The 20,555-nt window shown below is 37.1% G+C and overlaps 1 protein-coding gene across 2 annotated transcripts in view; it reads right to left on the reverse strand.

Moving 5' to 3' along the window:
- UBE2E2 (ubiquitin conjugating enzyme E2 E2) overlaps positions 1 to 20,555 on the reverse strand; it is a 382,217-nt gene that overhangs the window by 75,155 nt on the left and 286,507 nt on the right. For both annotated transcript variants that reach the window (XM_059162497.1, XM_059162499.1), the window contains one exon: positions 8,419 to 8,551. In XM_059162497.1, coding sequence (XP_059018480.1) covers positions 8,419 to 8,551 — 133 coding nt within the window. The remainder of the gene's footprint in view (positions 1 to 8,418; positions 8,552 to 20,555) is intronic.

A 20,555-nucleotide genomic window follows, 5' to 3' on the forward strand; every position in this document is an offset into this window, starting at 1 on the left:
ATGGAAAAAAAGAAAATCAAGGAAACTTGACCATTTGCCATAAAGGAGTTGATATTTGGCTGGTAGTCTTAAAAATTAACTCAGACCTCCTGGTTCTATGCAACCTTGAACACAACGGCATTACATATAGCTCTCTGAACAAATAATACCTCTAAATAAAGTAGAGACTATCACAATATTTTCTTACATGTAGAATACCATTTATCCACCTCATTTCTTAAGTGGATGACAGAAAATAATTTTTTTAAAAAATTTACAGACACTTAATCAACACAAGCTGTCTGTTCTGTCTTAATCTGTTCTCCTCAAGGGGCTCTTTTCTACAAGGTTAAGAAAATTACAAATTTTAAGCATCTTCTGACTCATTTGTGCAGAAGTTTCTGTCTTCACAAGACTATTTCTTTAACATGGCCTTATTGTCCCTGAACTTTCTGCAACTCATGGTGTTTCTCTCAGAGTTCCTAGTATTCCCTGTTTTCTGGAATAATGGATCCCTGCCCTTTGATGTTTGGGATCCTGAAGATTTCATTTTGAAGACATCTGATCTTTTTCTCTTCGGAAAACCCTTGTGAGGGGAGAGCATTACTTATCTAAATCTGAAAACCTTTCTTTGGAGAATTCATGTCTCATTGATAAGTGAGTTGCTATCTTCCCTTGGCTGTGACAGCAAGAAAGCTCCTCAATTTCCAAACATCTGAATGTCTCACTCTAATTTCCCTTATTCACTGGGCACCCTCCTCCCAAATAGAAAAACATCCTTTGTGAAGGAATTTAGTTCTGCCCATTTCTTTCAGTTAGTTATGCTGACAGTAATATCAATAAATACCAACTCCCACTCGGAGTGAGGTCACAGAGAAAGGAATTCCAGAGTATGAAGGAACTGCAAAATACTTGTTTGAGATCCCCTTTTCCACAGCAAGACTCTGATAGGGGTGTGTGAGTAGATCATCAGAGAGTCTGATTACATATCAACTCCAACTCCAAAGTTTGATCCAACCCAAATAGCTTAAGATGTCTTGGGCAATAAACATTTCAGGGAAAACAATGATAAACGAAAGGTCTTTCTCCAAAGTGTGGGGCTGCATTAGACTACAGAAAACTAGAGAGAGGGATCCTCATAAAATACGATGAAATTGAACTTCCTGTCACCCAAATGGCTGATTCCCTTTTAGCTTATTGGCATATTTAACTTGGTTTAGAACAAATAAAGTTGCTATTCCTAGCCTTGAAAACAAACAAATAAAATCCAAACCTTCTTCTTAGTAATTTTTATTTTTATTTATTTTTTTTAAAGATTTATTTATTTATTTATTTGACACAGAGAGAGAGAGAAAGATCACAAGTAGGCAGAGAGGCAGGCAGAGAGAGAGAGAGAGGAGGAAGCAGGCTCCCTGCTGAGCAGAGAGCCCAATGCGGGACTCGATCCCAGGACCCTGAGATCATGACCCGAGCCGAAGGCAGCGGCTTAACCCACTGAGCCACCCAGGCCCCCTCTTCTTAGTAATTTTTAAATTGGTGATGGTTGGGGGTGGTAGTTGGACACAAAAATGGATACAATGTGTATCGTTTTAAAAGTAGGAAGAAAATGCCCACTGTTATGATCTATTTTTATTCATCCCATTCTTTTGAAATTTCACACAACATTAAATTATAGCAGGGCATTTTGAAATGGCTTATTATGAAGGAGAATGGACTGAAAAAGAAAACTTACTAATGAGATACAAGTAATACTGTAGCCCAGTCATGACACTGAGGATACAACTGTGAGACTGATCTGTGAAATGGGAAGTAACCTCTCTTTCACTTAGGGCTAACAAAATCCAGAAACCAGTTATTTACTGTTCAACACAGAATAAATAGCTCAGTGTCTGTGAAGTAGGAATACTCTGGAGAAAAGGGCCAGGTGCCTTTGGAAAGAGGATTCTCACCAAAATGGGAAGATAGACACTTGAAATCTCCTCCTGACATTATTTCATCTCCCTTCCAATAAACCTGGTTTAGAGAATGATCTGATATAATTAACGTATATCAGAGTGTAAAATCTAAGTACAAGTGTTCCTTCTTCCCGGGACATGAGCAATTTAAATCGTCTCCACAATTGGGGAATGAAAGGGCCAGTTCAGAACTGGGTTTGGTTTCCAGTTTAGCTAACAAGCTTCTTTGTGACCCATGGACCACTTAACCTCCATGAGCCTCAGTCTTCTAGTCTACCAATGGGGATGATGGTAGTAATGAATACTGTCCTTATGGCAAAGTCGTATGGATTAAATTAATTCAACCTCTTTTTATTGAATGCCTACTGAATTGCCAGGCACTGTTATGGGTGCCAGGAATTTAGGAGTGACATTAAGATAGAAAAAGTCCCTGTACTCACAGAGTTTACACGCTAACTGAAGAAAAGGAAACATAATAAGCCCTTAGACAAAGAAATATATAACGTCAGGAAGGAGAAATGCTACTGAGAAAAATCAAGTATGGTGGTTGTGGTGGGGAATTTCACAGGGAGCAGAAGATGGTTGGGAGTTGTCATACCAGAGCTTCTCTGAATATGTAACATTTGAGCAGACACCGAAGGGAAAAATGGAATGACCTATGAGAATTTTAGGCAGAGGAAAACAATGAAAGCAGAAGGAAGAGCAAATGGAAGGGCTCTGAGGAAGGAATATGCTTAGAGTACTTGAGTCAAGAGTGACAGTGATTTTGTGAAAAGTATACGTGAACAGGGTTTTGTGTGTTTTTATTCAGTGAACAGGGAATTGCTGAAAAGCTTTAGGCAAAGAATGAACATATCTGACTTACATTATAAAAGGACTATTTCGTATAGGGGTGTACACTGCAGGGGGCCAGAGTGTTTGTTACTAGGGAAGGGTAATGAGAAATGGTTAGAGTCTAGATTTATTTTGAATATTTATCTTGAGCCAGTGAACCTGGGTCTGGCTAGGCTATGCATGTTTTTAACTTTAGCCACAAGAAAAATGGAATTCTCATTCATTGAGAGGGGAACCTGGAGGAGCTGGTTTGGCAGGAGTAGGATGGGGTTGCACAATCAATAGTTTGGTTTTGGACCAATTAAGTTTGAGGGGACTGTTGGGTGTTAAACTGGAGATGCCAAAAAGGCAACTGAATCTGTATGAAAGCACTTAATCCACAGCCAGGCCTCGTATGAACGTATGAACTCAGGTTAAACAAGGTAAGTCATGTTACTCCAAGACATGAGGCCAAGCCTCTCAACACCGAGGCCAGGGCAAATAAGTGAGAAACTGCACTTACACACATAAGCCATTGCTCTTTCTGAAAATCCTGAGACATATCAACTTTTGTCTTTGAGCAACAGCAGAAATATAAACAGCAGTAAAAACAAGTAAATAATAAAAACCTAATTCAAATAAAAAGTAGAACCCCTTGTTGAACTTTAGTTAAAGATCTCTCTCTGGCTTTTAAATGCTGAATATCACTGCTTCTTACAACTTTATTCATTATTAGCCTTAGCCTGTCAATTTAAGGTTAAAATCTAATGAGGATAATAAAGACTTTGAAAATCTGACGGAACTAAATTACTTATTTCATTGTCTGCTTTCAGACAATTAGTAAGTAATTCATGGTTTGATTTTATAAAGAAATAAAACAAAACCATAAACCATAAAATATATTCTGAAGTGATCTTTAAGATTTATTTTTAAATATATTTGATAAAATTTGTAACGAAAAAACAAACTATATTAAAAAACCTTTTGGATATTAATAATAGAGATTTCTTTTTCTCACACAAATACTTCAACATATGTATGTACATTTTTAAACATTTTAGGCACAAATGTTATTATTCTCTTTGGAAAAATACCTACTGGCAGTTACCATCTTGCCATTACCAAAGACAATAATGTTTTCCAGTAATAGATATGAACACTGAGAGTATGTTTGTCTTGTGCAGGGGTTGCCTGAAACACTAAAATAACAAACATATTGCATTTCCTACCTAACTACCTAACTACGCTTAAATCTGATTTCCTACCTAACTACGCTTAAATCTGTTTAAAATGCCCACTTATTGGGCACGTGGGTGGCTCAGTCAGTTAAGTGTCTGCCTTGGCTCAGGTCATGATCCTGGGGTCCTGGGATTAAGCCCCACATTGGGCTCTCCACTCAGCAGGGAGCCTGCTTCTCCCTCTCTCTATACCCCCTCTCCCAGCTCCTGCACATGATCTCTCTTCTTTCTCCCCCTCTTTGGCTCAAATAAATGGATAAAATCTTAAATAAAATTATCACTTACTTGTTTATAAAATATCCAGATCTACAGGGAGACAGAAAAAGCTGAATTATGAATAGGCAACCTCTATGCATTTCTACTGTAAAAATAAAGATCTACCTGTTACCTAATGTGACTTAAGTTTGTATGCACATCATTAGAATCTCTGAGACACAAAATATCATAGGGTATCACCATATTTTCAAAGTGCTTTTAGTAGAAAAAATAACATAGAAATTAAGCAATATAGAAATAAAACATATTCTATTGTTTTGCTTCTGATTTTTTCAAGTATGCTTCTTAATTTCATTTGGTGTATAACTTTCACGAAAAAAACAGTTTCGTATTATTCACAAAAAGAGAAATAATTCGGAAAATGGTATATGTGAAACCTTCCACATCTCATTGGTAGTCAAATCAATAAAAATTAAAGCAACCATGAAATATTACTTTTCATCTACTGGGTTGGCAAAGATTAACAAGGACTACGAATCCTCAGAGCTGAGCAGAGTGAAGGGAAGTACCGTACTATCACTAAGTTGATGGCCATGATGTCAATGGATACAATTTTTCTGGAGGGCACTTTATCAACTTTTAACAAAACTCTACAAATATGTATAAACCCATCTACCCACAGAAGTTCCATGCCAACAAATTTAGCCTCAGGAAATAATTATGTAAGTATACAAAATATGTAATTAAAAGGATGTTCATCACATCACTGATTATAACAGAAATCTTGGCAAATCTTATGTCCAAGAACAGGAAATTAAATTTGGTATATATATATACAATGGAATACTGTGGAGCCTCAATCATTCTAATGCAGTTATATGTTTATTAGAAAATAAAGAGCGTTGGGTGAAAATAGAATATTACGAAAAAGTAATTCTAAAACCAGGGGGACTATGGCTCAATATTTATGTATATTATCTGTGTGTATGCATACAGTATATTTTAACACAGAGAACAAAATCTCAGAAGAGTCATAAAAAAATGGCATGAATAATTAATTTTGGGGTCAGGATTATAGACCGTGAGAAACAAACTGAGGGTTTTTTCACATTTTAAGTCATAGAGGTTTATTTGTTGATATTTTTAAACTGGTAAACATGGCTAAATGGTTTATATTGTTGAATTATTTAATCTGAGCATGAGAGCATTTAAAATCCTCACTAAGGATTCCAAGTGTAAGAGTTTAGAAAAAGTCATCTCATGGATCCCATTATGCTATAGACTAATTTTATGATATGGATACCTGATAACCATTAGACAGCCAATCAGATTTTTTGTGAACCTCTGGGCTCACCAATAATTCTAACACCTACTGCCATCTGGGTTCATTCTTCAGACCACTGAGAAATGTTTCATTAATCAAAATATGTAGCTACTATGGTTGATGGAAAGGATGAGGGCAAAAGAGACCTCCTACCCCCCAAAAAAGGATAATTCCAAATACAGCCTATTTAGAATAATAGAGATTAGAAAAGCACAGACATGGCACTTCAAAAGTATTAATAAAAAATGCCTTTGTTTTAGTTAACAGCTTTCAAGACACCCACAAACTTCCGCCCCCACTTAGAATAGCATATCTGCCTACAAAATCTGGCTTCTAAAATTGATAAATTAGGTAGTGATAATTTGCATTCAAAAACTTCCCACAGGTTTCTAATAAATGTACATTTAAATTGTGATTTGAGTCACCAAAATTTGATTTTCCTCCATCTTAAGAGATTGTTTATTCAAATTCATTTAGTGAAATAACTTATTTTTTTCTGGTACTATTCTTAACAGATACTAAATCTGCCTTTTTTTTTTTTTTTAACAGAAATACAGGCAAATATTTACTTTGAGTAAAATGAAGCCCACTGTCTGAGAAGTAGAGCTATTCAAAAGCAGACTATGCAGTTGTGGGTCAGATTTTCCTCATAAGAATTAACATCTACTTCCCTGTAACTGATACCCTCCTGCTTCTATTTTTGTCCCATCCAGCCACCCAAAATAAGGTCTAAATCCTAACCCACACCATAGTTCCTAAAACATCTGAGGACAGATATCACATTCCTCCTACACCCTATTTTTACTGGTGAACATCTCCACGTTAACTGTTTTAATTCAGTGGAAGTACATGGTCTGTGTAGTCAGAAATCAGTAAATCCTTGGTTGTCTATTCTTGGAAATCTCTCTAAGCCTCATCGAAGTTTCCTCATCTGTGAAAGGGAACACTCAAACCTTAGTAGGGTGTTTCAGAAAAGAAATGAGTTGACACAACCGATATCCACTGTAGTGTTTTACCCAGTGAAGCAGTTCAAGAATGTAGATGACTCTCTGCCCAGCTTATTCTTGTTTGTTCTTAAAATGCAGAACTTAGTAGTGACTGGAGCACTCCAGATACAGTGCGATTGGTTCAGAGTTCCAAGGACTGTAGTCCTAAAAATATCTCCTTAAGGCTTCAAGAACCTTAAGTTCCCTCAGAATTCTAGTGAGCCAAAAGCCCCAAAATTTTATTTATCTGAAAATAAAGTAGGTCTCTCCTATCATGTATCATGCTTTCTTTCTGATTGTCACTGAACACATTTAGCTTTGTTAAATTCCATCTTGTTTTGGACCATTCTTTCAGTCCATTGGGACCTTTTTGGAAACTGAATTATTTTATCTAATCTATTGGTTCCCCATTCTAGCTTTAATCTACACGTTTCTGTCATCAGAACTTGGAGAAGCCCACACATCTTCCGAGATGTACAGAACAGCCTCTACCAAACTCACAAGCAGCACAATTTCCTGATCTGAATTGTCACTCCCCGTCCCCACTCTGTACTTCCTTTACTGAAGAGGCTGTCAGAGACAGGTCCTCACATCACTGGCAGGGCAATAAGTACTCCAGGTGACTTATGTGCTGAGCCCAAGTAGAATGAAAGACAAAAGGTTCCCATCCAATAAAAGGAGAAAATAAATATTAGAAGTTCTATGGCTTCATCACTGAAAACCAACCTAATGCAGGTATGGGTGGTCACCAGTGCTACCAGCTCTGTCAACTTGGTTAAAATATATCATGTAATGTAGAAAGGAACACAGGCTTTGAAGTCAGACTTCCTGGGTTCAAATACTGACACTACTATTTGCTTGCCATGTAATGCTGGGAAAGTTGCTTAGTTTCTCTGCACCTTGGTTTCCTCTTTGGTAAAATTATAGTTATTACTTTTGCTTTGGTAACAAAACAATATCCAAGCATCAGTGGAAAAGAAGGAAGAAAGGAAGAGAGAGGTGAGAAAAGAGAGGGAGGGTGCAAGGGAGGAAGGGGAATTACAGAAATTCATGGTAAAGGTATGGACCTATTTTTGCTTTTTAAAACTGTCCATTCCAACCTACAACTCAAGCAAGTTTTATTTCCCTCTGCACTGCGAGGTTAAAGTCGGGTCAAATGAGATTTTCTTCTTGGTGGCCAATGCAAAGAGTCAGTGTCCTTAGGGTCTTTTCCTTTCCAAAGTGGAGAATAAATTTAAATTCATCAAATGACTGACTTATAGGCAGTAGGAAGGAATGTGAAGAATTCTTAGAGTATATAGTCTTGTCTTAAATAAGTGTAAATTCCCCTATGGTTCATTTATATTAATCAACTATTACAAATAGGTTTTCATGAAATGTTCTTGGCATCACTTTTAAGTCTTTGTAGGTCACATGTTCCATTCTAGTGCCTGTATACTTCACGTGAGCAGCTGAACTGTAGAGGCATCAAAACTCCATAGCTGGTGCCCTGAGACTTGCTTTAGTGGGGCTCCCTCCGCAGTTAGTCTGGCTCCAGAGCTTGGCTCTGGCTCCAGCTTCAGGCTATGTCTGTTTTTCTGGGTTCTAGGGCTGGCATAGACCCATTCTCACTCACCTAGTTCCACCCATAATGTGCTGTTTTATGTTATATTACAACATAAACCACAAAAAGGAGACACTGAGAAAGGATGAGAAAAAGCAATGAAATATGAGTAAGGGGATGGGGTAGGGAAATAGCCTATAATTTTTTACATTCTGTTTCCTTTCACATATAATTAGCCCTGGGAAGTTGTCTATGTTAACAGAAGAGACATGCATTCCTAGATATGTATATTTAAGAATATGTATATGTATATACATATACAACAATACATATTGCTAAAAATGGATGAACACTTCATACTGACCTTAGGGGGTTTAAACGGATAGTCTGGTGAAAAGGTAATGTCAAGAAAGAACACCCCTCCTTCATAGACAGATCCTGGGGGTCCCAATATAGTTGACCTCCATTCATAAATGTTGTCTCCTTTGGGTCCAGCACTGAAATAAGACATACAAATCAAATGTGCTTAGAGATTATGTAAACCCTGGAACTTAAAAAATTCTATTTATGGTAACAATAAATTGAGCAATTCCACAAAAACATAACAAATAGGGTAATTCTATATGATGATTCATTTGTCAATATCATCAACACTCTATAAAGAAAAGATGCTGGTATTACTTAATAAAACAGAACCAGGAAGATTCTGTTTTGCCATTCACAACCCTATACCTATTGAACAAAAGATTCCTAGGACCAAAGACCAGAGGTAAAAGCACAAATATTTAATAAAGCATGAAATTATTTGTGAGATCCTGAAAAGATGATATAGTCATAGGGTGAAAGGACACATTTTTGAAGACAGAAAGGTCATTAGAGAAGAAAAAAAGTTGGATAAAAAGTAATCTAATTCCTTTGTTAACAACTGAGAATACAAATGAGGCTCATGGAGGTCAGTAAATGTTCATCATCCATAAAGCTCAGCTCAAGTATCATATCCCATCTCAAGTTTCCTCTTTTCTCTCTTTCTAGTCACAGAATCTCTGCCCCCTCAATCCCCATGTGTCACAAATAGTGTGGTCTATAGAAAACAAAATGTATCATTTCATTTTATAACCATGTTTTTAATTAAAAGTTGTTTTTAGAGTAAGATCTATGCCCAGTGTGGGGCCTGAACTCACAACCCCAAGATCAAGAATCACACGCTCTACCAACTGAGCTGGCCAGGTGTCCCTATAACTGTTTTTAAAGTGTTTACTTTTCTGTCCCTCCCTAGAAGGTCCCTGAGGAACAGATTTCTGCTTTGTCTTAGGGCCTAGTAAGTACATGTTTGTTTGATGACGAAGGATTAATAGGAAAGCAAGTGAAGCCACATGACTACTAGTAGTAAACATCTGTCCCTGAGTCTCAGACAAACTCACTGAGGAAATAAGGCCCACATGCGTCAAATGAATTATAATCTCCCTAGTGAACAGAAGGGCAAAATGAGATATAATTTAGCTTTTCAGTGTTCTTTTTGTTACATCAAGCTAATACCTGCATCTAATAGCCATAAATTCCCCTCACACCCTGTAGCAAAGTGGGCAACCCTTTGGAGAAGATTTTATTGTCAACAAAAATTTAGCTACTATTCTTTCTTATTTTGAAATTAGTTTATATCCATAAAACTTCATTGTTAAGCAGTATATCAAAAAAAACATGCATCTTAACTAAGGTGGGGTATATCCTGGGAATGTAAGGATAATTTAATAATAGAAAATTATTAATGTGGGGTGCCTGGGTGGCTCAGTGGGTTAAAGCCTCTGCCTTCGGCTCAGGTCATGATCCCAGGGTCCTGGGATTGAGCCCCGCATCGGGCTCTCTGCTGAGTTGAGAGCCTGCTTCCTCCTCTATCTCTGCCTGCCTCTCTGCCTGCTTGTGATCTCTTGTCTGTCAAATAAATAAATAAATAATCTTTAAAAAAATTATTAATGTAACTTACCTAAGAGATTAAAATTGAAAAAAATGGGTAATCTCAATGGTTGCAGGAAAAGCACTCAATAGGTTTAATAATATTAGCTATTTATGATTAAAAAAAAACTTTTAGCAAAACTAGAATAGATGTCAACTCCTTTAACCTGATAAATGGCATCCACTAAAAACCTCACAGCAACTAACATATTTAGTGACAAAATATCAAAAGCATACCCTTTAAAACTGAGGAACAAGATAAGGATGCCCACTATATCTATTTCTAATCATTACTGCACTAGAGATCATATTCATCAAGGTATGAAAGACACAACAAGGAAGGAAAAAGCAAAAGGCATATAGTTTGGAATAGAAAAAATAAAACTGTGGGCATCTGCAGTATCTACACAGAAAAATCTATATATAATTAAAAAATCAGTAAAAGAGTTTACAAAGTGGCTAGATTAAGATCAATATGAAATATCCACTGCATTTCAACACACCAACAAAATTAGAAAATATATTTTAAATATCTTTTATAGTAGTATTAAAAATAACAAAGAACCCCTATGAATAAATTTCATAGAGATTTTAATGGAGGAAATTATAAAACTTATTGAAATGAAAAGAGAATTAAATAAATGGAGGGAGATACCAAGTTTATGAGTAGGGAGACCCAGCATCCTACAAATGTCAATATACCCCCCAAACTGATCCAATGCAATTCCAATAAAAAGTCTAACAGTTATTTAAAAAAATTAAACTTGACAACTTGATTCTAAAATATGTTTGGAAACTCAAAGAAATCCTTCAAACTTTTCCACACACTTACAGGAATCTGATCTATATCAGAAATAATGGGGCCAAGAAAACAGTTTTTATATTATGGCAAATAGTGAAACTGGATTTCTATGTCAATAGACAAAGCTCTACTGTGGATGGATTAAGCAGCCAATGCAAAAGTCAGAAGTTTAGAGGTTGCCTAAAGAGACTGACAAGCCACAAACTGAGAAAAGGTATTTGGAGCACATAAAACTGACCAAATTCTAGTGTCCAGAGCATACAAATTTCTATGAATCAATAAAAAAGATTACCAATCCCTTAGAAAAGATATAAATGGGCATTTTGAGAAAGAAGAAACATGAATGGCCAATGAGGGGTAGGAAAAATATCCAATTGCATTAAATCAGGGAAATGAAATTTAAAATTATAGTTTAATATTATTTTACACAATGTCCAGGCAAAGATAAATGTGTGACAAGACCAAGTGCTGATGAGGATGTGGAAAAACAAGTTATACATTGCTTAAGAGTGTTCAATCACTTTGGATAAGAATGTGGACTTACCTAGTTAAGTTGAATCTATACACTCCTATATTATAACATTTCAATTACATTCCTATGTAAATACCCCAGAGAAATGTTTACACATGTGTACTAGAAGACATATACAAGGATGTTCATGGAAACACTACTTTTAATAGCAAAATTGGAAACAACACAAATGTCCACTGACAGAAAAAGGAATAAACTCACCCAAAGGAATACAACACAACAGTGAAAACATATTGATAAGCATGGATAAATCTTAAAAAGTGTCATATTGAATAAAAAAGAAAGTCTAAAGAATTATATACAGTATAATACTATTTTCACCAAGTTTAAAAACAAGAAAAAAAATGTATTGAGGACACAAATGTATGTCCATGGGAACATATGTCCCCATGCAAGAAAATTAATGAGAACAAAGCTCCAGTGAGTAGTTTCCTGGGAAGAAGCAGATAGTGGAGGAGTAGCATACAGGAGCTTCAATAGTTCTGGTGATGCTCTACTTTTCAGTATGTATGGTGGATTCAGGAGTTACCAGTTTTATTATACATCTCATAACTTACTTATGTGTTAGATATGTTCTTATATATGGGCCAAGTTTTCCTATTAAGAACAAGTATGCCCAAAAAGTCTACTAGGATGCTATATGAGGAAAGCAAGTTGCAGCATATGTATGGTGTGATCTTATTTATAAACTAGAAATATAAAATTTTATATTGTTTATGTATATATATCTATGTCAAAGTCTTTGAAGAAATGAACTGGAAAGACAGGCCTAAATTCATGACAGTGGTTGTGCAGGGAACAGGAGGAAAGAGGTGTAGGGTGATGGGATACCTCTAAAGATGGGGAACGAAGAAGAATTTGGTTTTATCCCTCATTTTGATTTCTCTTATTTAAAAAGGATGAAGATAAAAAGAAAAAATAAAATCACAGTTAGCCAAGTTTATTGCAAAGTGCTGAAATATAATGAGAAGCAGGGAAAGGGGCCAGAATGTAACATTCCTGACCCATGTTCCTCTTCTCCTGAAGTTGACAGTGAGGTACAGACAGAATATATTCAAGCCAGATGACAATAAAGCTTTGGCAACAACAGCTCCTTGTTGCCAGACGAGCTCACTCATTCAGATGAATAATATACATGGTGACACCCTGAGCTATAATTAGACCCAATATGAATAGATAAGTTTATCAGAAGGAAGAACTTAAAAGTAGAGTAAATTATAGGTTTGTAGTTACAACATTATTTCAAGGTAGATGAAGAAATTTAGTTTAAAAAATTCACACAGAGGGGCACCTGGGTGGCTCAGTGGGTTAAGCCGCTGCCTTCGGCTCAGGTCATGATCTCAGAGTCCTGGGATTGAGTCCCGCATCGGGCTCTCTGCTCAGCAGAGAGCCTGCTTCCCTCTCTCTCTCTCTGCCTGCCTCTCCATCTACTTGTGATTTCTGTCAAATAAATAAATAAAATCTTTAAAAAAAAAAATCACACAGAGAGAACACAGGTGTGAAACAGTGTGTGTAGGCATGTTTCCCAAATACCAAGAAATAATTTCTCTGAGTCACTTTGAGAAATTTTAAGATGACCTTCCAAGAATGGTCATCACATAGTTATATAATTTAGGTTAACTGAGAAGTCACCAAATAGTGCCACCGGAAAGGACTCAGAAGTAGAAGTGAAGTGATATCTCAACAAAAGCAGGCAATGCCTATGAATTATTTATTTTCAATTAGCACTCGTTTTAAATTTTATTTGGCTCTCAGTGAGAATATCATATTTTATTAGTTCTCTTAAGTCAGTCAGCGATCTATACAGTTATCAACAATGGATTAAATAACGCAGCTAACACTATCACTCTGAGTTGGTTTATACTATCCAAATATGTCTTCTAAAAAAGACTAGTAGTAACAAACTATCTTAAACACAGATTGGTGTTTTTTGACCTTTTTAAAAAGATTATTTATTTGACAGACAGAGAGATACACAGACACACAGTGAGAGAGGGAACACAAGTGGGGGAGTGGGAGAGGGAGAAACAGGCTCCCCATTGAGCAGGGACCCCAAGGTGGGGCTTGATCCCAGGACTCTGGGATCATGACCTGAGCCGAAGGCAGACGCTTAACATCTTAGTCATCTGAGATGAGGTATCTCAGGTGCCCCCAGGCTGGTGTTTTAAAATGCATCTAGAGGAACCTGGATGGCTTAGTCAGTAAGCATCTGCCTTTGGCTCAGGTCATAGTCCCAGGGTCCTGGGATCGAGCCCCACATCGGGCTCCCTGCTCAGTGGGGAGCCTGCTTCTCCCTCTCCCACTCCTCCTCCTTGTGTTCCTCTCTCGCTGTGCCTCTCTCTATCAAATAAATAAATAAAATCTTAAAAAAAAATGTATCTAAAACTTATAATACTTCTCCAATATATACAGATTAAGTCTTATCATCTTGGAAGTGTCATGTCTACAGCACCTGCAGTCCCAACGCTTATAGCAGTGGTTCCTGAACTACACAGCCCTTTGTTCCACTTCCATTTTGATATGTTCCAGTTGAGAAATTCTGGAATAAAAGTACAGAACTGTGTTGTACAATATGGTGGCCACGTAGCTACTGAACACTTTAAATGTGGCTACTTATTCAGATATGCTGTAACTGTAAAATATATACCAAATTTCAATGATAATGCAAAGGAAAATAAAATACATCACAACTTTTTGCTAATGACATTTTGAAATAATAATATTTGAGACACACTGGACTAAAAATATATTAAAAGTAACCACTTTTTTTTTTTTTAAATTTTAAAAAGATTTTATTTGACAGAGAGACACAGCAAGAGCAGGAACACAAGCAGGGGGAGAGGGAGAGGGAGAAGCTGGCTTCCCACCAAGCAGGGAGCCTGATGCAGGGGCTCAATTCCAGGACCCTGGGACCCTGACCCGAGCCGAAGGCAGACGCTTAATGGACTGAGCCACCTAGGCACCCCGAATTTTTTTTTTAAATGTGTCTCCTAGAAAATTTAAAATTACACATGTGGCTCATATTGTAGTTCTATTCGACACTACTGTTCTAGAGCAGTGCTGTCTAATAAAACTTCCTGTGATGATGAAAATGTTTTAGTTCTTATCATTATCCAGTATGGTAAGCACTAGCCACACAAGGCCTTTAGGCACTTGAAATGGAGCTAGTGAGAATAAGGTTGTGGATTTTCAATTTCACTTGATTTTAATGAATTTAAATCTAAACAACTCCATGTGGCTAGTGGTCAATACAGATCTAAAGGCTCCAGTAGCCCACACTGACCAAATCAATCTTTTTTTAATATGTCAGAATTATTTGAATTTATATAAATCCATTTACATAAAACAGAAGAATGGGCTTTGATATACTTTGGACCAAAAAAGTGAGATGCTGAAGCTGCAGACAATTTAATATTTTTAACGATCACTTCCCTCTTAAGTTGACCAAATAAAAGTTAGTGCCATAGACACCTGCACCATATAGACTATATGCACATAGTCATCACTATGATGATGAACATGACTGGACTCTAAGTTAGACTTCCTTTTCTGAATCCTAGTCTAACCATGTAAGGCCTGTAGAGCCCTGATGAATATGTAATCTCCCCGTATCATCTTTCAGTGCCTTAGTTTCCTCATCTACAAAATGAGGGAACTACAGCAAGAAACTTGTGTGGCAACGGAACTTTTAGTAGAGCTGTACTCCCAGACCTTGGAAAATGGGCCTGCAATGGTTCAAATAGTACTTTTCCAAATGTTAGCTGCTATTCTAGATGTTATTATGCTTCGTGGATGATACAGAAGCTCATCAACACACTCACAAGATTAACTGCCTGGTGATTTTATAAGAAGGATTTCAAGATCCCAGGACTAAAAAACAGGTTACTAAGCCCCAGACATTAATAATCATTATTACTACCACCATTATCACCATCATCATCCTGCAGTTTAATCTTAGGATATGTATGTAGATAGGGCAGAACTTTAGAAATCTTCAGAAATCAAAGCTGCCACTTCCAGGAAATTCAATTTTGCACTCAATGGAATGTTTATTTAACTTCAGGATTCTTAGGTATGAGGTTACTTAGCAATGTTTTCCCACTTGCAGCATTCTTAGTGATAAATACCCTTTAGTTTTATTTTCAGATTTTATTTTATTTTTTATTTTTTTAAAGATTTTATTTATCCATTTGAGAGAGAGACAGTGAGAGAGAGCATGAGTGAGGAGAAGGGCAGAGAGAGAAGCAGACTCCCCGCGGAGCTGGGAGCCTGATGCGAGACTCGATCCTGGGATTCCAGGATCATGATCTGAGCTGAAGGCAGTTGTCCAACCAACTGAGCCACCCAGGCATCCCTGTTTTTGTTTTTTGGTTTTTTTTTTTTTAAGATTTTATTTATTTATTTGACAAAGAGAGAGATCACAAGTAGGCAGAGAGACAGGCAGAGAGAGAGGGAGAAGCAGACTCCCCGCTGAACAGAGAGCCCGATGTGGGGCTCTATCCCAGGATCCTGAGATCATGACCTGGGTTGAAGGTAGAGGCTTAACTCACTGAGCCACCCAGATGCCCCTTCAGATTTTATTTTTTAAAGAAGAAAGATGAACACAGCTAACAGAGTCATTTAAAAATAAAATATATTTAGATAAATCTATTAAAATGCAAATATCAGTTAGCAAATTACTAATTAGTTGAATAACCAAAGTTGCTCCTTGGAGGAATTCTGTTAGAGAATCAACCTTGTAAACTGTGTTCAGCATTCTATGCTGTGGCCTACAGTGGATGACTCCTTCTACCATAAGAAATATTACTCACATTCAATAAAAATGCTGAAAAAGACTAAGCATTTACTGTATTTATTTAAGATCACAAGTTATTTTACATACATTGAATACTTTCAATGTGCTGTGTCACAGATGTGACTCTAAGACCAAGAGTTTTTGGCTGTGCCTGCCACCTTTTCATTTAACATCAACTTGAGATAGAAAAAGAGTAAGGCAGCCCAGGCAATGTAGGGATCCTGGCTCCAAAGCACAAGAAACTTGCCTTTGTAGAATGTCTGATGTGCCAACACTAACCTGAAATTGATTGGGACAGAATGGTGAAGAGAAGACAGTACAAGGGATTTCTTAGGAGCTCTGGAAATCTCTGCTTATACGTCAGATTCCACATAGCTGAATTCATCCCTTTCGGTGGTAAGCACAATGTTCACAGGCAAATGACATGCGCACATATCTCCAAAGTCCCTTTCAGAGTAAACAGCTGCAGAATATTGAGCTTCTTGCTTATAGTACAATAATGTAGGTTTCTCTAATGTCAAACTGGAAGGAAAGAATAGTCCCATCACTTAAAAAAATATGAAAGCAAGGTCCAGACCAGTTACAGATAAAGATAATTGGAAAGGCAGCTAAAGAGGGGAAATACCACCAAACTGTATGAATGAAATGAGAAAAAACATGTGGAAGTGGGGAGACCCAAGGGGGAAATGTTTTCAGACTTTTCTCAAGGTCATGAGCTGACCTATTTGTTGCTAAATTCAATAGTGCCTTTTGTTTTCATTTTACTGAAACTGCAGCTTCTATTCCCTGATTCCTAAAAAGCTCTCTTGCCCACATAGCTCTCCAAGAGTCTCTCTCTCTCCACTTTAGGGTAACTTCTCCTAGGGGTTCTACCATCAGTTACCCTGTTTCTTCATCTTCATTCTAGATATCTCATTACCCACCTCTGACAATCAACCTAACAAAACTGATGGAACCTCTAACCAGGTGGGAAACTCAAGAGTTATCCTTGACTGTGCTTCCTTCCTCCGTCTCTTCTTAATTTCCCAAAGCCTGTAGAATCTAGCTCTATAATCTGTTTATTGGCTGCATTAGCTCTCACTTAGACGATGGTACCAGCATGTGGTTTCCCTTCCTCCAGTCCTTCTTTCTTTCAATCCATCCACCAAACTGGAGATAGGGCAAGTTCCAGAATATCCTTTAAATGGGATCTTCTGTTTTCCTGCTTTCTCTGACTTCTTAAAGATCAGGCCCAAATTCCTTTGAAATATACAAAGTCTTTCAAAAAGATCTGGCTTCAGCTGACCTCTCTGGTCTCATCCCTTACCACTCACCCTTTCTCCAGCTCCATTTTCTAGTCATACTGGACCTACTTATAAAACTTTCAAGAGAGCTGGACTTTTTCCTGCCTCCTGGCTTTGGATAAGATGCTCTGTAAGTCTGAGCATTTTATATGTCCTTTAGGCCTCAAGTTAGCTGTATTCTTCTTGGGTATATCTCCTTTACTCTCAAAGGCTAAATACTTCTTTGGAAGTGGTAACATCCTATGCAAACACAGCATTATAAAAAGTCACTTATGGGAACTTTAATACTTGGAAAAGAAGAAATCTTAAGAAACAGCATTATCTGTGTCAAAGGAAAAAAAGGACTCATTCTGATAGTGAAAGAACATCCTCTATAGCTAAAAGGGTATTGAGTAAACAGGCCAGGATTATAGCTCTTGAGAGGAAAAATGAAAAATGGCATTTCATAAAGTTGTGAGGTTTCCTATATTTATATGTGGTAATTTTTTTGGAAGACCAATGACACCAAGGTCCACCACATTTTAGGAGGTTAGGAACAATAGTGGTGATAGAAAAGATCCACTTTGTACATACACTAAGCTCTAAGGAGAACTGAATGATTCATATTTTCTCCTTCATGTATTTTTCTTTCTAGTTGTTAGCAGTCTGGTCCTTATTCTTTTTTTTTTTAAGATTTTATTTATTTTACTTGACAGACAGAGATCACAAGCAGGCAGAGGCAAGCAGAGAGAGAGAGGAAGGGAAAGCAGGCTCCCTGCTGAGAAGAGAGCCCGATGCGGGGCTCGATCCCAGGACCCTGGGATCACGACCCGAGCCAAAGGCAGAGGCTTTAACCCACTGAGCCACCCAGGCACCCCTGGTCCTTATTCTTGAAGTATTCCAAGGAAAAATTATTTTTTTTGTCAATGAGTACTTAATTAATGAGACGAATCTCTGTCCTCGATCACGCTTTCCAGATTTGAGATGTGAAGATTAAAAACAAAACAAAACATGATTTCAGGTGACCGTAGGTATCTTTTACTAAAACATACTTTACTTTTATTTACTTATTTTTAAAGATTTTATTGATTCATTTGAGAGAGAGACGTAGACACACACATAAGCAAATGAGCAGAGGCAGAGGCAGAGGGAGAAGCAGGCTCTCCACTGATTCAGGAGCCCAACATGGGGCTTGATATCAGGACCCCAGGATCATGGCCTAAGCTGAAGGCAGATATTTAACCATCTGAGGCACTCAAGTGCCCCCCAAATCATATTCTAAAGTCATTATGGTCATATAATTTGTAATCTTTGTTAATAGTGTCAACAACTTAGCAGAGGTGAAGAAACTGGAGAAAAAGAGGTTTTTAAACAAAAAAATAATTACTACTTAATAATCACAATATTTCCTTTTCCCAGGGAAGGCAGTAGCTAATAAGATAGCGTCCTTAGTGAGTAAAACCAGCCTTCTATAAGTTACTGAAGAACGACTCAGTGATTTGATGACACCTCAGACTTCTTGCTTCTTTCTATATTACGTGTATGGTGTGTGTGTGTGTGTGTGTGTGTGTGTGTGTGTATTTAATTTGCGCAATGTGGAATATATTGCAGTGAGTATACAATTTTGCAACAGACTTAAAATTTTAAGACACAACTATATGAAATAATGAGCCAGGAGAAACAGAAATTGGGAAGCAGGAAGGAAGACCACAGGGAAAAACTGCCAATGGTTCCTTTTTCTCCCAAGCTGCATCTTTATAAGACACATTCATTTATAAGGACAAAGACAGTTACAGTCAAAAAGAACCAAATCTTATTTTATATATATGGGTTGTTAGAAATAAAATTACAATTATAAAGACTCGGGAGACCATCTAGTTCAACTTCTTCATAACACAGAAGAAGCAGAAGCATTAGTACTGGACTGCAATTTTACTGAGTTAGACATCTGGCCATGAAATCAGTCAGAATTACTTAAAATACTGCTATAGGATTTTTAATCATTTAGTTAGCTGAAAGGACTCTAGAAATAAGTTAACGGAGTTATTCACAGCCTTTTTTTTCCTTTTCAACAGACCCTCTTACAGAAAAAAGTACCTCCTTCAGCAGTGATTCTTACCGTGTATTTTGTGTGTGTGTGTGTGGGGGGGGTGATAATTTGAAAAAATGTAAAAGCTCCTCTCCCACCGAAAATCACGTCTACCAAAGCCTTCATTTCAAAAGTGATAAAATTAAGATTCTACAAAGTGAAGTGCTTTGCTCAAGACCCCACCCATAGAAGAAAACCTGAGCCCTCTGATCCTACGGAGAGGATCTTAATTTGCTGTCAACTTAGATAAGAAGACTCACCTGGAAAAACCATATAGTTACTATTATAATGAACTGCCCGGTGTAAGACAGGAGACCAGACATCAACACTAACACCCAGGTTTTCTTTTTATCTTTTTATCCTGGGCATGTTTCAAGGATTAGATTCAAGGTTTGGTGAAAAGCCATTTTTATTTTAGCTACTCAATTTTTCTTCTACTTTTTTTTTTTTAAGCTTTTCAAACTGAAATACTGATCTTATGCTACTCTCTCCATTTCCTTATCAATGTTACAACTTCTTGCAACACTACTTTTGCTGCCCACCTCCCACCCTGATGCTTGTGCCTTTTCTCTATTCTGTGTAAGAGATGAAAGGTCAGAAGGTACTCAGGGTTTACAGAACTAGCCTCTCTTATCTGCAATGAAATAACAATTTTGGCATGTGAGTTATCCAATGTAGCAGGTAATGTTTCTTTATTATTTAAAAATTTCCCTCATACATGTGATAGGAAAGCTGTAGAACTTTAACATGTCTATTAATCTTATTTGCAAGTTAAATAAGCTTTTGACAGAGTGCAAGTCACTGTTGCCCTACAGAGTTCTGAGGAAGCCAAATCCTTCCCAATCTTTTAGTTCTCAAAAATGTTACTACTCACAGAGGACAGAATGTAAAGTTCCCTGGTATCATTCCACAAGCAGCTTTATTGTTTTCTAACATTTATAATACTGTATCAAAGTAAAAATTTCATTTGAAAGTTACCAGGGGGCAGATCTTAGCAGGAGCTAACTATTCTTAGACAGGATAGTTACTGTTTATCAGTTTATTTGTGTAGAGTTATTACCGAGTCAGTTT

The sequence above is a fragment of the Mustela lutreola genome, chromosome 2, assembly GCF_030435805.1.
Source record: "Mustela lutreola isolate mMusLut2 chromosome 2, mMusLut2.pri, whole genome shotgun sequence".
Classification (NCBI taxonomy): Eukaryota; Metazoa; Chordata; class Mammalia; order Carnivora; family Mustelidae; genus Mustela; species Mustela lutreola.